The 16,707-nt window shown below is 43.5% G+C and overlaps 1 protein-coding gene across 2 annotated transcripts in view; it reads left to right on the top strand.

Annotated features, from left to right (window-relative positions):
- The window catches only part of SNX25 (sorting nexin 25), a 108,610-nt gene that overhangs the window by 62,052 nt on the left and 29,851 nt on the right, over nt 1–16,707 (top strand). For both annotated transcript variants that reach the window (XM_060001144.1, XM_060001143.1), the window contains exon 7: nt 14,476–14,657. In XM_060001144.1, the coding sequence (XP_059857127.1) occupies nt 14,476–14,657 (182 nt within the window). The remainder of the gene's footprint in view (nt 1–14,475; nt 14,658–16,707) is intronic.

Below are 16,707 nucleotides of genomic sequence, written 5' to 3'. Positions count from 1 at the left end.
GCTACCATGTGTCTTCATGTCCAGAACAAAGACAGGTTCCATGGAATCAGTATTCTAGCAAACTGTGTGGGTCTGTATAAGAATGAGGGGAAGTATAAGTGACCAAAAAAAGGTAAATTGGATTTCGTCTAAAGTTAACAACTTGTGTCTTCCGCAAGAAAGTAAAAAGACAACCCTCAGAATAGGAGAAGGTATTTGCAAATCATGTATATGATATAGCGCTTGTATCCAGAATACATAAAGAACTCATACAACTCAGTAATCAAAAGACAACCCAATTGGATAATGGGCAAAGGATTTGTATAGGCACTTCTCCAGAGAAGATATACAAATGGCTAATGAACACTTGAAAACATGCCCTACGTCATTAGACGTTAGGAAAATGCAAATCAAACCTAATATGAGATACCACTTCACACCCACTAGAGTGGCTAAAATAAAAGACAGAGGGTGACACAGTGTCCAGGAATGACGTATAGCAATCAGGGTGTAGATAATGGTGGTGAAAAGGAAGGGATTGATAAGGAAGGTTATAAAGGAAAGACAGCCTAGTTGGCAACTAATTGGATGTGGGGAGGGATCAGATGGGGGGACATGATGGCGCTGGTACCACCTGCTGCCTTTACAGATGAGGACATGGCTGTCCAGAGCTTACGTCTGAGGTCCCAACTCCTAGTCTGCTGCTGTTCCTGTGAGGTCCTGCTGCTTCAGGTTGGTGAGATGAGGTTTGGGTGCAGAAGAAGAAGTGTGGGAGCTGGAGTTTAGGAGGGCTTGGTTCTCTTGCCAGCTTCCCAGTGAAACCTGGGCACGTCCTTCACTTCTCTAGGCCTCAGTTTCCTCAGTCTTTGGGTTGCCTGCTCTTGGTGATCATAAAGGGTTTCTCAGTGAAGACACTCAAAGAGTCAGGAGATGTGTAGGAGTCTGGGTCAGGGGTGAGAGAGCTCACCGGTCCTGGCGTTGTGGACCTGGGATGACAGGAGGGTGGAGAAGTGCCCATCCGGCGTTTCTAAGCTGGGATTCACGCTGTGGGGAGAGAGCAACTCTGAGGAGAAGTGCTTGGAAGTGACAACAAAGAGGTAATAGTTAATCGTCTCCTATTTATGTGTATCTTTACACAGCCCATTGTTAGGAGAGAATAATGTGTTAAGAGTCTGAAGTGATTTCCCTCATAAATAATACCATCTGCTGTCTCACTCTTGAAGTTCATGTGTAGGTGGTTTCAGTCTTAAAGAATTAGGTTGTTATAATTTAAGTGCAGGTTTTTTGTTTGTTTATTTGTTTTTTTTGAGGTACATGGGCCTCTCACTGCTGTGGCCTCTCCCGCTGCGGAGCACAGGCTCCGGACGCGCAGGCCCAGCAGCCATGGCTCACGGGCCCAGCCGCTCCGTGGCATGCGGGATCCTCCCGGACCGGGGCATGAACCCACGTCCCCTGCATCGGCAGGCGGACCCTCAACCACTGTGCCACTAGGGAAGCCCATTTATTTTTTTAATTAAATGGAAGGTCAAATTGAACATTCCCCATTGTCCTTTTTCTTTTAATAAAATGTCCAGTAACATATTATTATTGGAAACAGTTCTTATTTCTCTGTGACCTTTGATGTACAGCTGTCACATAAAAAGTTACTTTATCTCATTCTTTCTCAAATTAATCTGTAATTTATTTCCAGACAGATGTTTTTTGTGTGTGTTTTTTTCCCGCCCTGTAAAAGGCACTACAGAAACTTTGATTTTTTTACCATTAAAAGGCTCACCTCAAATAGAATCGTTTTGTTGTTTTTTGAGGATAGTGCGATCTAGTGAAAATATCATCGAGCGGAGAATCTGGGGAAAGCCTCAGTCTGTGTGTTAACCTCTCATCACCAGCTGCACCTGTCTGCACTGTTTCCTTAAACCTGGAAAATCGGGCTGTGCTCAGAGTGACCGTGTAATGATGCTGCCGGGTTGTGTGTGAGGTTTTAAGCAGTTTCGTTTCCAGTGTTGTTTTTCCTTATTTCCATGTCCTGTTTGTGAGTGGGAAACTGAAGAAGTTTAAAAAAAAGAATGACCAGGTGGAAGATACTAAGAATACTTAGGATTCAAACTAGAGATGGGAACTTTATTTATGAAAATAGTATATATATGCTAAAGTATAATTTTGTTGCTACATATAAATATGTTTCAGGCAGGTCTTTTTCAACTATAATTGTTGATGATTAAGAAATGGTATGCAATTGTGAAAATAGTTTGAGGATTCAGCGGAAAAAATGCCGTATAACAAGTGGGGAGAAATTACCTGATTGTGTTTCCTCTGAAACCTTAAGGAATTAACCAGCTGACTCTGCATTGACTTTTTTCAGGATGATAGAGTAGGGTCGGGGGGACCGCTTTACTTTGTATACACAGGAAGGTTCAAATAAGGCTTCTGAGCGTCAACAGACTCCAGCAAATTCACACAAAACTCTGTACATGTTTCAGGTTCATAAGTAGATTAGTTTATCTTAAATGCAGAGCAAGTTCCTCTCTTTAACAATGTAGAAATTTCAGTTTGATTCTTTTCTTGATGGCTTTTTTCTTACGGTATTTTGATCTTTTTAAGAAATCAGGTATCGAATGATTTTAAAAGTCTTTACAGTGCCTCAGCTAGTTTAACTGCTGATACAATTCTAGGGAAAGTAAATAATCATAAAAATAAAAGTTTTGAGACCATCTAACTCAGATCCTTGTCCTATGGGCAAGAAAATTAGGTATGGTTAGAGAAGGAGGTTCTTAGAGCAAATTCATAGATATTAAACAATTTGAAGCACTTGGTCTCAGAAGTTAAGTCTGCTCACAAAATTTTCTTGCCTCTGACCGTATTTTACCATTCATGCTGGTCAAACGTATTGGCGGAGGCCTGAATTTTACCCGCTAACCACGTCAACTTCTTGTTGGTGATGGGATTTGGGAAGTTTAGTAAGTCCAGCTAGCTAGTTTCAGTGAACATTTTTCCGTCTTCATCTTTGACTGTTCGGCAGCATCTTTGAGACATTGGTGACTACTGTCTTCCTGGGCTTTCAGCCTGCCCTGGCTAACACTCTGTCATTCTAGTTGTTTGTTTGTTTTTCTGCTTGCTTATTTGTCTCTATTCAGCTTTTAGATGTTGGAGTTCCTCAGGATTTGTTTCTAACTCTCATTATTTTATACCTGTGCTGTCCAATATAGTAACCATTAGCATATGTGGCTATTTAAATTAACTGAAAGTAAATAAAAATGTAAAATTTTGTTTCTCAGTCACATCAGTTATGTTTCAAGTGTTCAGTAACCATGTGTGGCTACCGTATTGGATAGCGTGGAACATATCCTTCATCACCACAGTTTCCTTGAGTGGCACTGCTCTATGTTCTTTGTCTGGTTAGTCTTTCCTTTATCTATATGCTGATGACTTTACAAATTTCTATCTACAGAACCTCTATTCTCTGCTTTTCTACTTACCTACTGTTTACTGCACATTTTTATTTGGATATCAAAAGACACCTCCAAATGAAAAGGTAACTGGCCATCTTCTGTAGTTTCTTGTCTCTGTGAATGGCATTGCCATCCGTCCGAGTAAGTCAGAAACCTAGGAGTCCTCCTTGTTCATTCCTTCTCCGTCATGCGCTATATCTAGTCCATTATCGTCCCACAGACTGACCTCTAAATATATCTCAACTCGGCTCTTTCTCTGCACCACCATTTTCCACCACCCGTCTCTCTCGAACTAAGGCAGTAGCTTCCTAACTGGTTTCCTTGTATCCACTCCTGCCCCTATTCAATTTATTTTTCATACTGAAGCCAGAGTGATTTTTTAAAAATACAGATCTTAATCATGCCACCCCCATGCTTACCTTTCATTGTCTTCCCATTGTTCTTAGAATAACAATGCTTCGAAGCGAAACCTGCAAGGCCCTGCTTGCTCTGGCCCCATCTCCATCTTCAGCCTCATCTCCCGCCAGACCACCCCCTCCCTCTGAACTCCAGCCACACTCACTTTTCTCTTTCCTCAACTCACCCCAGTTCCTCCCGCCTCATATTCTTTGCACATTCTGTTTCTTCTTCTTGGAATGCTGCCCTACACTCAGTATCACTCTGCCTAGGTAACTCCTACTTATCCTTTATATTTTATCTCGAATTTCTCTGCTTTGTTCACAACACCTTCCCCCCCCCGCCCCCCGCTGATCCTGGGTAGATGAAAGACCACCTGAGTTCATAGGACCCTTCATGTCCATAGAGAAAGGACTCTGAAGGATATCTTCCTTCAGAGAAGGAATCGCCAGAAGTAGGTCTTCAGTCACTCAGCAAACATCTTGCGAGTGCCATTATGTATGAGGCACAGCTGTGCAATGCATGAAACGGTCCCCGACCTTCAGGAGGAGACAGGTGGATACACAAACAAAATCACAGTACAATTTGATAAATTCAGTGAGTGTTGCAGGTTCAGGATTGAGTAGTGGCACAGATGTGTGGAGTGTCAGCTCTACCTGGGCCAGAGCTCAAGAAAGGCGTTTTCTTACGGGTAGCAGAGTTGAGTCCAAAAGATTGAGTGGCTCTCATCCCCTTTGGGCTTGTCGGGTGGCTGCGGCTGGATGCTGCCCCGTGTGCGTTTGTATGTGGGTTATGTCAGCTGAGACACTGTGCAGGTGCTTGGGATGTAATGGAGAGGTGAGCCTTGATGGGAAGACGGGGGCCGATCCTAAAGGGCCTTGGGAGCTGTCCTGAGAAGTTCGGGCTTAATCCTGGAGACCAGTCGTTCTCAAACTATAGTGTGTGTCAGAATCACCTGGAGGGCTTGTTAAGATGCAGGCTTCTGGGCCCCAAAGTCTGTGATTCTGTGGCTCTGAGTGGGCCCTGAAAGTTCGCATTCCTCACAGGTTCCCCAGAGATGCTGATGTTGCTTATCCAGTAACCACACCGTGAGGACCGCTGCAGTAGAGCCAGTGATCTGTTCGCGTTTGCATTTTAGTGCCCAACTCTAGCTTTTTATTTACAATTAGAACAGCCCAGGTAGTTGAGAAGTGGTCTAGTAAAATTAGCTAGCTGCTAGGGTCTCAATAATCGTGTTCCCCCAGAATCCTTTCGTTGAAATCCTAACATCCGAGCTTGATGGTATTAGGAGGTGAGGCCTTTGGGAGGTGCTTAAGTCGTGACAGTGGAGCCCTCATGAATGGACTTGGTGACTTATAAAAGAGGCTGCAGAGAGATCCCCAGCCTCTCCCATCGTGTGAGGACACAGCAAGAAGGTGGCAGTCTGCCACCGACAAGAGGGCCTTCACCAGGACTCAACTGTGGTGGCACCCTAATCTTGGATTCCCAGTCTCCAGACTGTGATAAATACATTTCTGTTGTTTATAGCCAGCCAGTCTGTGGCATTTGGTTATAGTTGCCCGAACTAAGATACTGGCCAAGTGTAGGAATTCTAGTAGTAATGGAACATGTGCTACATTTTCCCTGCAGTTGGATGTGAATGAGACCAGTATTTCAGCTCCCTTTAAAGCTTTCCCCCACCCCACTGCTGTTCTGGATCCTGAAATGTTATCAAGAATAGTTAAAGTGGGGCTTCCCTGGTGGCGCAGTGGTTGAGAGTCCACCTGCCGATGCAGGGGACGCGGGTTCGTGCCCTGGTCCGGGAGGATCGCACATGCCGCGGAGCGGCCGGGCCCGTGAGCCATGGCCACTGAGCCTGCGTGTCCGGAGCCTGGGCTCCTCAGCGGGAGAGGTCACAACAGTGAGAGGCCCGCGTACCGCAAATAAACAAACAAAACAGAATAGTTAAAGTGATAACTAATTAAGAACCTGCTGTACAGCACAGGGAACTCTACTCAATACTCTGTAATGGCCTATATGGGAAAAGAATCTAAAAAAAAGAGTGGATATATATATACATATGACTGATTCACTTTGCTATATACCTGAAACTAACACACAACGTTGTAAATCAACTATACTCCAATAAAAATTAAAAAGCAAAACAAAACACATAAGCTGTTTCCCCGGTAGGAAATAAAGGATCCTCTATGGACAAACAGACCCTGCAAATTAACAAGACTTCTGACTAATGATACTGAAACATTAAATGAATTGTTAAAGAAAAAAAAAGAATAAAGTGATTCAAGAGTAGTATTTATTCAGCTGACTGCAAAGAGGGACATAATGTTGATTTGAGTCTGGTAGAAACTGCCGTATATAAATACTGCACTCTTGGGGGTGACGTGCTCATAGTGTAGGTTGGGAGGTGTTGGCAACATTGTGTGTATCTCGTTTAGAGTGTAAGTAAAGAGTTTTGGAACTGAATGTGTCAAGCAGAAGTGTAGAAGAACTTCAGACTATATTGAGTATGTACATACACACAGTTACTTGTTGATAAGAACCATAATGATTTCCATTAGGAATTATTTTTTTAATAATATTTCTCATCTGATTTGGGATGTAAAGGTGTCCCTGCCTGAACGAAGGAGCTACTCTGTAGACTCTAGCGGACTTCTTAGAGTCCTTTCTAATGCTCTGTGATCTAACTTCCTAGCATTGCGGTAATTTGACACAGTTTCTAATTTATGAATGACCTAAACTTAGAAAGCACCCCAGGCCATTGCTGCAGAGCGCTTGCCAGGGTTTCCCTCTGCCCAGCCCTGATGCTCTGAGTGCGGCAGCATCCAGAGCCTGCGGTTCCTTCCCCAACATCCAACACAGCCCCATCCCTTACCTGCCTTGAGGGACCGAGGGCTCAGGGCACTTCCATTACACTCTCTACAGAGAGTGTAGTTTTATATAGTTACATATAAAATTACACATATATAATTTTATATCCAACTCTGCTCCCACCTCTCTTCTCCCAGAAAACTTTAGTCATCGTCCATTCTAAGACCTGCATTTATATGAATAAAGTTCAGGTCCAGAGATGTTAAACAGGTACCTGGTTAGTCACATGCTGATCTGGAACTTGAACCCACGTCTCCTGGACTTTAGTCCTGGACTCTTCCCACCGCACTGCTCACTCACACAGGCAGATGCTACGCGAGTCATGCTCCAAACTTAGAAATCGTACGCGTCAGAACTGCGTTCTAAGTGTCTGTCTTCTGTCTGTTCAAGTCACAGCTCTAATGTGGGAGAAGGGTTCTCCCGGCAATTTGATGTGTGGATTTAACTGATAGGACGCTATTATTTAAAAAATCTATTGCAAGCATGCTGGAGGGCCTTAAGCCAAAGGAAGTACTGGAAGTTTCAGCCCTTGAGATGTTTAAAGGAAGGAGATAAAAGGTGCGCTGTAGGCACCCTGACTCGGCCTTGCCTGGCCCGTGAGGCCCCTGTATTCTTCTCCACTATAACATGAGAGGCTCCACCATCAGCTCCTGCTATAGGGTCTCTGCTTATTCCTCAAATATACTTTCTACTAAAGTGGACTGACACACTCCAGACTTTGAAATTTCAGGTGTTTGGTGTGGTAAGAGAATCCCACTTGTAAAACAGAGAACATTCCGGCCTCAAGTTGAAAAGGAAGGTAAATATTGTTTTAGTTCCTGGGCAGCTTTTGAGGTGATTTTCAGATAACTCTGAAGAAGTTTGTGACGATCAGTAACTACTGAGAATTGCCATCAGCTTCACAGTAAGAAGGAAGCACCATTTCTCCTTTGGAAACTGGACTAGTCCCTGAGTGAATCCATACCTGTTTCTTGAACCCTCTTCTCAAGGGGGTTTATTGAAACTTGTATTTCAATGTCCAAGAAAGATTCAAAGACTTGTCAGCCTGTCGGTGACGCTTTCTAGCAAGGAACCCCCTAATCCCTTCCCTTGATTGCGTGGGGGGGGGGGGTGTGAGGAGACCTGTGCATCGTGGGGGACGGAACCCAATGCTGGGGAGTCGGGGTAGTGTAGCCTTGCCTTCTGCACTCTCACAGGAGCTGTGCCTCTGTATTAATACTTCTCAGTGGGGTGGGAGGACAGGGGCATTTGACAAGGTCTGCAGACATTTTTGGCTGTCACACAGGGGGAAAGGGATGCTACTGGCATCTAGTGGTAGAGGCCAGGGATGCTGCTAAACATCCCATGATACACAGGACAGCCCCACAGCAAAGATTTATCCACCCAGAATGTCGCTGGTGCCCAGGCTGAGAGATCCTAACGTGTGTCATCCATGGAATTCCTCAATCAACCTGCCGAGGCTGTTGCAGTTAGGCTATGCCTTGGAATTTGATAGCGCACTGTGAGAAAAGAAATAATCTGTTGTTGACACTTTTGAGTACTTGAAAAATACAGCGGTGCCATTTGAACCCAGTTATACTTGTGCTACTTCTGGAGCCCTTGGTTTGCACTGTAGGTTACTTTACCCTCCTTTGCCACATTGGAAATAGTATCTAACAGTTGTCCCCTGGTGTTTTTGTTTTACTGCAAGTCACTTTACTCACTTGAGGAAGAACTATGTCATGGGCAGAAGGCTTACAGCAAAAAGCAGTTCTGTGATGTTGTTCATGGGTCCACTGAAATATCCTTATAGAGTTCGCCTAAGGTCTAATCCAAATGTCTTTTTCCGCAAATGACCCCCTTTCCTTTTGCTCTGACCTCAGTAGAATCTAGACTCTATAGGAAGGGAAACAGTAGACATTTATAATTAATTGTTGTAGAAGATTATATCACTCGTGTGTTCTTCTCGGCACCCGTGCAAAGAGCCACCGTCACCCAGTGTGTCACCTGGCACTGTTTGTGGTCTCGGCCTTCTTTTTTAAGCTGGATTAAACATCGTGTGGTTAACCGGTTTTTAACAGTGTGCAGCATTGCCTAGGTCTCTGCAGAGAGACAGCTGCAGGAGTCTCGCTTGAGCTGGGCAGCGCATCTTCCACCCTCTTGCCTGCGCTTCTCTTGGCGTGAAGATTTCTTGGATGGACGGGTTCTCAGGTCACCAAGAAGCGTATTCATCTGCATCGCTGGATTTACTGGGACTTTTGCACGGCAGTCGCGTGCGCTGCTGGAGTGCCCTGTTAGTCATTTAGCCCTGAACATGGCATTGGTTTTCTGAGGCAAAAATAAACAGAATTGTCTAAGCAGCAAGTTGCCGTAGCATTTGTTAGCAACAAGCTTTGTCATCAGACAATGGCTTTGTCTTGCCCTTGACAAACAGAATGCATTCACGTGAGCAGGGGACATTCAGGCAGGACTCCAGAATGTTTTCTCAGCTCTGCAGCTGGGTTTTAGGGGAAGGTTTATTCTCTTTCTTCCTTCCCTTTGGAATTTGCCTCAGTTTTTGTCCTTTTAGAAAGATTTTTAAGCCTTCTCAGGAGAAGAATTTGGTTGTTGTTAAATGTGTGTCCGTTTCTTTCTCTATATCTTTCTTTTTATTAGTCTATTTTAACCCAAAATTAAAATTGCAGTCTAGGTTTATTCTATAAAAGGCAACTTTTGTCACCCAATTTTAAAGTAGCTTAAATGTTATGTACAAAATTTAGAGTTTAAGGATGTATGTTTAGAATGTTTAAAGTAAATATAACCAATGGAAAATAGTTCAAGGATATGTGCTTTAAATCTATTTAAAATAACTGTAAACTGCAGAATAGTGGATTATAACTGTAGGAGTTTAAGCTCCTTAGAATCTAAGTATAATGGAACTAACATGAGCTTTGGAGGTAGAAAAATAAATGAAAACTTTTCTGAAAAATTCACTAGTCCCAGCACGTATTTCTTTAGGTATACACACGAATAGTTTTAGTTTGCAATAGGCTAATTTGGGGAAAGACTGCATTTACTTTTGTCTTCCCACTAAGGGGGCTCTGAAATATGCTTTTTTCCTCTCGAGATGAGTGCTGAGTTAAGTTCTTTGGTCAGGGCCTCTCTGTCAGCCAAGAATAGGATATGCTGAGAACCATCACTGAAGTCAAATGAAAATGTCTCCTCAGCTCATGTATGGAAAACATCCTGTAATACCTGACAGACCCTCTTGAGCGAGGCTGACTGTTGACTTGAAGTCTGCCTGTGACCGTTGGTGATAAATGTCAGAAAAAGCTGCTCTGAAAGACACAGTGTTTTGTGGTCCTTGCCTGAGTTTTTCCAGTTGATTGTTCAGCCTGCCCAGGCGCTATTGTAAGCATCTGCACGATTGACTCTGTGACACGAGGGCAGTGACGACCACCCTAGAGAATTGGATGTCTCCCTAGGTGTGTAAAACTTCACTTAGACTCCGTGTCCAGGGGCACCGAGAAACACAACACCAACCCTCTTTTATTGTCGCCAGTTCCAGTCTAAGTCATGTGTGTTCTGACTCACCTCCAGAGCTGTGCTCTGACCTGCCCAGGAAGGTTTATACCCATCCAGAGGTCGCCTCAGCCCTGGACACCACCTGAAACAATCCCGCCGTGTTTCTGAAGTGAGCTTGCTTTTCCGCTTTCCACAGTGGCTTTCACACTTTGCCCACTTTCCTCAGGCCTCTGTCCCCTCCCCCTTTTTACGCACCTCCCTGAGCAGATAACCTCCCTCCCCACTTCCAGAAACCAGAACCCAGGAAGGGAACTGCTCCAGCTCCCCATTTGCTTGTGTCTGCATCCATCGCTGTGCCTTGCGTGTTACCACAGTGGAGGAGGTGGCCTTTCCCAAAGCCAGCCTCCTCAGGTGTCTACTGGGTACCCATCTGTCACCTTTTTTTCTTTTAACTGGTTCCTGCTCATCAGCATTAAAACCAGCTCATTTCTTGCCCATTTAAAAAAAAAGAAAGAAAAGAAAAATGCCTTCCCTCAACCCAGCCCTTCCCTGCCTTCAGGTGTGTATGCAAAGCCAGTCAGTTGTCCACAAGGAAATGCTCAGCGCTCATCGTTTTTAAAAATTAATTTCGTGTGAGTCTTTTGCTTTTTATGTTATATAATGTCAGCTTAAGAAAACAAACCATTGTATATGTTTTTGAGGTTATTTTCTTTTTTTTAAAGAAATTTATTTATTTGTTTTTGGCTGTGTTGGGTCTTCGCTGCTGCGCATGGGCTTTCTCTAGTTGCGGCGAGCGGGGGCTACTCTTTGTTGCAGTGCACGGGCTTCTCATTGTGATGGCTTCTCTTGTTGTGGAGCACGGGCCCTAGGCATGTGGGCTTCAGTAGTTGTGGCACACGAGCTTCAGTAGTTGTGGCTCACGGGCTCTAGGGCACAGGCTCAGTAGTTGTGGCGCACGGGCTTAGTTGCTCCGCGGCATGTGGGATCTTCCCAGACCAGGGCTCGAACCCGTGTCCCCTGCTTTGGCAGGTGGATTCTTAACCATGGTGCTACCAGGGAAGCCCATTGTAAATGTTTTTAAATTAAATTTTTAAAAAGTCTCGCTAAGACCATGTAGCTCATGGTGGCAGAGCCTGAATTCTAGTCTTATTCCAGACTCTGCTGACAACTGTCTACTGCATTTGATGTGGAGGTCCACTAGTGATCTTGGCCACAGCAGATTTGATGGAGGGGAGGGCTAGACACTGTAACAGAGTAAGCTGAAGAATGGGAGGTGAGGAGACTCACCCTGGTTCTCTCCTTCACAGCCAGAGTTCTAGAAAGAGCACAATACCTGATCCACAGCAAGCACTCAGCAAAATGTTAGCTATGTTGTGTTGATCTCTCGGTAACATTTGACACAGATCATACATCTACTCAACACATTTTATGAGTCCCTCGTGTGTTGCCAGGCGCTCTCGTAGGTGCTGATGGTACAGCAGTGTGTGAACAGACAAAACGCTACCTTTATGAGGACATACAGGATAACTAAGTCGAATATGCAGTATGGCAGTTGTGCTGTAGAGCAGGGGTCCCCCAACCCCCTGTCAGGAGCCGGGCTGCCCAGCAAGAGGTGAGCACCGAGCCAGTGGGGAAGCTTCATCAGCTGCCCCCCATCGCTCGCATCACTGCCTGAACCATCACCCCCCCCACCCCCCGTCCACGGAAGAGCTGTCTTCCACGAAACCCGCCCCTGGAGCCAAAAAGGTTGGGGACCGCTGCGCTAGAGAAGGAAAGACGGGAGAAGACTGGTGTTTTAGGGTGGAGGTTGCAGGTAGAAAGAGAGTGGCCAGGGAGGTCTTCCTGAACCCTGAACTAGGGACTTGAAGGGGGCGGGGAACTGAGCCAGGCAGATTCCTGGGGGATGAAGGGGCCAGGCTGAGAGGTTGGATAGTAAAGCCTGGAGCAGGGAGCTACCCAGTGTGTCCAAGAAACTGGTCACCGTAGACCACGTAGTGTGTGACTCCATTCATACGAAGTGTCCAGGATGGGTAGTCCAGAGACAGCCCTATAACGTAGTGATTCACTATTTTTATAGATTATACCCCATATAAAGTTGTTATAAAATATTGGCTATATTTCTTGTGCTGTATGCTATATCCTTGTAACTTATTTATTTTATACCTGGTAGTTTGTACCTCTTAATCCCCTTCACCTGTGTTGGCCCTCCCCATATACTCCTTCCCTCTGGTAGCCACTGGTTTATTATCTGTATCTGTGAGTCTGTGTCTGTTTTGTTACATTCATTCGTTTGTTTTAGTTTTTTTAGATTCCACATATAAGTGAAAACATATAATATTTGTCTTTTTCTGTCTGACTTATTTCACTAAATATAATAGCCCCCAGGTCGATCCACATTGCAAATGGCAACATTTCATTCTTTTCATGGCTGAGTAATATTCCATAATATATATTGGGTGGGTCAAAAAGTGCCTTTGGTTTTTTAAGTAAAAATAAAAGACACATTTTTCATTTTCACCAAGAACTTTACTGAACAGTGTATTCATCCTTTTGTTCTACTACCTTCTGCCATTTTCCAGGCAACTTCATAATTCCACCTTCCCAAAACTTATCTTTTTGAGCAAAGAACTGTTCCAGGTGCCTTTTACAGTCTTCCAGGGAATTGAAATTTTTTCCATTAAGAGAAGTTTGTAAAGACTGAAATAAATGGAAATCTGAAGGTGCAATGTCTGGTGAATACAGCGGATGAATCAGAACTTCCCAGCCGAACTGTAACAGTTTTTGCCTGGTCATCAAAGAAACATGCAGTCTTGCATTATCCTGATGGAAGATTATGTGTTTTCTCTTGACTTATTCTGGACGCTTTTTGTCGAGTGCTACTTTCAGTTGGTCTAGTCAGCGGTAGTGCTTGTTGGAATTAATTGTTTGGTTTTCCGGAAGGAACTCATGATAGAGGAACTCCACTCCAATCCCAACATATACACAACATCATCTTCTCTGGGTGAAGACCGGCCTTTAGTGTGGTTGGTGATGGTTCATTTCGCTTGCCCCACAATCTCTTCTGTTCCACATTATTGTACAGTATCCACTTTTCATCGCCTGTCACAATTTGTTTTAAAAACGGAACGTTTTCATTACGTTTCAGTAGAGAATCGCATGTGGAAATATGGTCAAGAAGGGTTTTTTTTGCTTAACTTACATGGAACCCAAGCATCAAAGCAATTAACATAAAACCAAGCTGGTGCGAATGATTTTCAATGCTTGGTTTGGATATTTTGAGTATGTTGGCTATCTCCCGCGTGGTATAATTGATTGTTCTCATTTTTTTTTTTTTTTTTGGTACGCGGGCCTCTCACTGCTGTGGCCTCTCCCGTTGCGGAGCACAGGCTCTGGACGCGCAGGCCCAGCGGCCACGGCTCACGGGCCTGCCACTCCGCGGCACGCGGGATCCTCCCGGACCGGGCACAAACCCGTGTCCCCCGCATCGGCAGGCGGACTCCCAACCACTGCGCCACCGGGAAGCCCTGTTCTCAATTATTGTTTCGATTTAATTGTATCAACTTCAGCTGGTCTACCTGCCCGTGGAGCATCTTCCAGCAAGAAATCTCCAGCATGAAACCTCGAAAACCACTTTTGACACGTTCGATCAGTCACAGCATCTTCTCCATATACTGCACAAATCGTTTTTTGCATTTCAGTTGTGTTTTTACCTTTCTTGAAATGATAAAGAATAATATGCCAAAAATGTTGCTTTTTTCTTCCATTTTCAATATTAAAATGGCTACATAAAAATTCACCAATCTTGATAAGTCGTTTTTTAAATGCACGCTGATGTGACAGCTGACGCATACAATCTAACGAAATTGTTTCAAATGAAGTTAAAGACAACTAAGTGCTACTAGAGCCATCTCATGGAAACAAACAAACCTTTTGGCCAACCCAACAGATATGTGTATCACATCTTCTCTATCTAGTCATCTGTTGATGGTCACTTAGGTTGCTTCTGTATCTTGGCTATTGTAAGTAGTGCTGCTATGAACATTGGGGTGCATATATATTTTTGAATTAGTGTTTTCATTTTCTTTGGATACATACTCAGGAGTGGAATTGCTGGATCATATGGTGGTTCTATTTTTAATTTTTTGAGGAACCTTCATATTGTTTTCCATAGTGGCTGTCATTTAGTACCCACTGCGGCTCAGAATGTACCACATCAGACATTAATTTGGCCCACAGCCGCTGTGTTCCCTCTTTTGTACCTTGTCCTCTGAATGTGTACTATCCATCTATCTCATTCAAGGTAAAGAGACTGCTGCCATGAAGGCTGATCTCCTGAGGGCCAGGAACATGAAAAGGTACATTAACCAACTGACTGTGGCAAAGAAGCAGTGTGAGAAGAGGATCAGAATCCTGGGAGGCCCTGCCTACGACCAGCAAGAGGATGGGCCCTTGGATGAGGGGGAAGGGCCTCAAAGCCAGAAGGTGGAACTTTGTAGTTTCTTGTTTTGCCATTTCATATTTGTTACGAACACGGCTTTAATCACATAGACAATCTTTTCACTTCTTGGTATTTAACCTAAGACATATATTCCAGAACATAGACTCACCTCTTGTTCTTGTAGGGCTCTCAGTCTATCTTTCCTTCTTGACTTCCATACTGTTTTTAGTTTGCTAAATTTTTTGGCCTGAATACAAATCAGGTAATTTCTTAAAGAGAGTAAATATTTTATTATAGTTAAGAAGCTGTGCTACAGAGTCAGAAAGCCTGGCTTTTAATCCCAGGTCTGCTGGGGATTGACTTTGGGCAAGTTAGTTAGCCTCTCTGTACTCTATTTATAAAGTAGGGTTAACTGTACATACCCTACAGGGCATGATAATCATTAAATTAAATAATGCACATAAAATGGTAAGTATGGTACTTGGTGTATACTGAGCACTTAATAAACATTTGTTATTACTGGCAGTAATTATTCAGGGGTATGTTTAGTGATGTTATAAATGTAAGAGGAACCCAGCTGTGGTCTCTCCTTTTGGAATAAAACATTAGTCCCAAGATCCTAATTCTCCACATTCTCATTAGTACGCCGTAGATAGTCTCGTGAGTGTATCGTAGGTATTCGGCAGCTAGAGAATCTTGGGCCTGGGTCCCTCTTGGTAACATGTTGGGGGTATTAAGAGCACATTTACTTACTCTTCTAGGCCTTGTGGTCCTTTTGAGTGCTTAGGGGGTATATTTCCTAGAGAAAAATTAACCTGCTGGTCAAGGGGTAATACACACAAAACATAAAACTAAGTTAATAGAGTATGCATCATGAAACCAGATCCAGTGGGTTTGGGAGATAGTGAAAAAGGAGTAAATAAAAATCCCTGAGGGGAATAAAGAACAATCTGCCTTCATAGGCTACCTTCCAGCCTGAAATACTTCATGGCCTTCGGCATATGTGACATCCACCAGGACAATTTTTTGTCTTCTGCCCAGAGATTATTGATTGTGGCATCAGCCCTCCCAGAATTTACCAGAAGTCTTAGGACAGAAGGAAACGTGCTGATCCAACAGAAGGAAATTAATGCAAGAGCACAGTGTTTGCTATATGGAAGCCCTTAGTAAATGTTAATTGGTATTACATTGTCTCTCTCTCTCTAGATATATATATTTTTTAATCATATATTTAGCAGTAGTGTCAACGTGGACCTACCCAGTCTTTTCTTTCCACTTCCACACAACAGGCTCAGAATTACTGAGATTAGTTCATCTTACATTAACACAATGAGATTGAGTTCATCTCACATTAACACATTTGACCCAGAAGTGTGCAGTCTCCTTATCCTGGTCACACAGACCCACACCATTAGTGTAGGTGTGAATCAGTGAAAGGCTTATGCAGGCTTCAAGAGAAAACAGAAAACAAATGGAGTAGAGAACTTGGTTAGTTCACCAGCTAAGATATGAGATATATCAGATGTTCAGTTAGACTTGAGTTATATTTGCTGTCATTTATTTGCATATATTTGCACTTTTAGAACTAAACATAAGAGTGTTCATAAGACACAATAAAAGAATCTAAAAGTGGCTAATTTAGAAGATGTTTTGGACTTGATTTTGCAAATATGTGGATTTGTATCTAACTTGAAATTCATTTCAATCCATGAAATTATACTGGGAAAACTTCCTTAGAATTGTTGAGAGTCTTTCCTGCTCAGCTCCTCCCCATGTTAAAAATGGATTGCTGTCTGAGTGATCTGTCATTCCCAGCCAGAGTCGACATGGGAGCCTTCAGACTTCTTTGGAGCCTGTACAGTTAGGATTTGTACCGAAAAATGCTTCGCTGGTAGGTGTACATAAAGTGAGGATACATGCTACGGTCTCCCAAAGTTAGTAAACTAAATCCTAAATATTAATGGTCTGTAGCAAGGGATCACTTTTGATTACTTAGTTATCAAAAGTTATTAGAAAAATGCCTGCCCCTTTCTGTCCACAGAACAGATTGAGGACTTACTGTCAGTGGCAGAAAGAGTTGAACATGCATTGATC

Source organism: Delphinus delphis, chromosome 21, assembly GCF_949987515.2.
Source record: "Delphinus delphis chromosome 21, mDelDel1.2, whole genome shotgun sequence".
NCBI lineage: Eukaryota > Metazoa > Chordata > Mammalia > Artiodactyla > Delphinidae > Delphinus > Delphinus delphis.
Note: the sequence above shows the minus strand (reverse complement) of the source record. Positions and strands in the feature narration are given on the sequence as shown.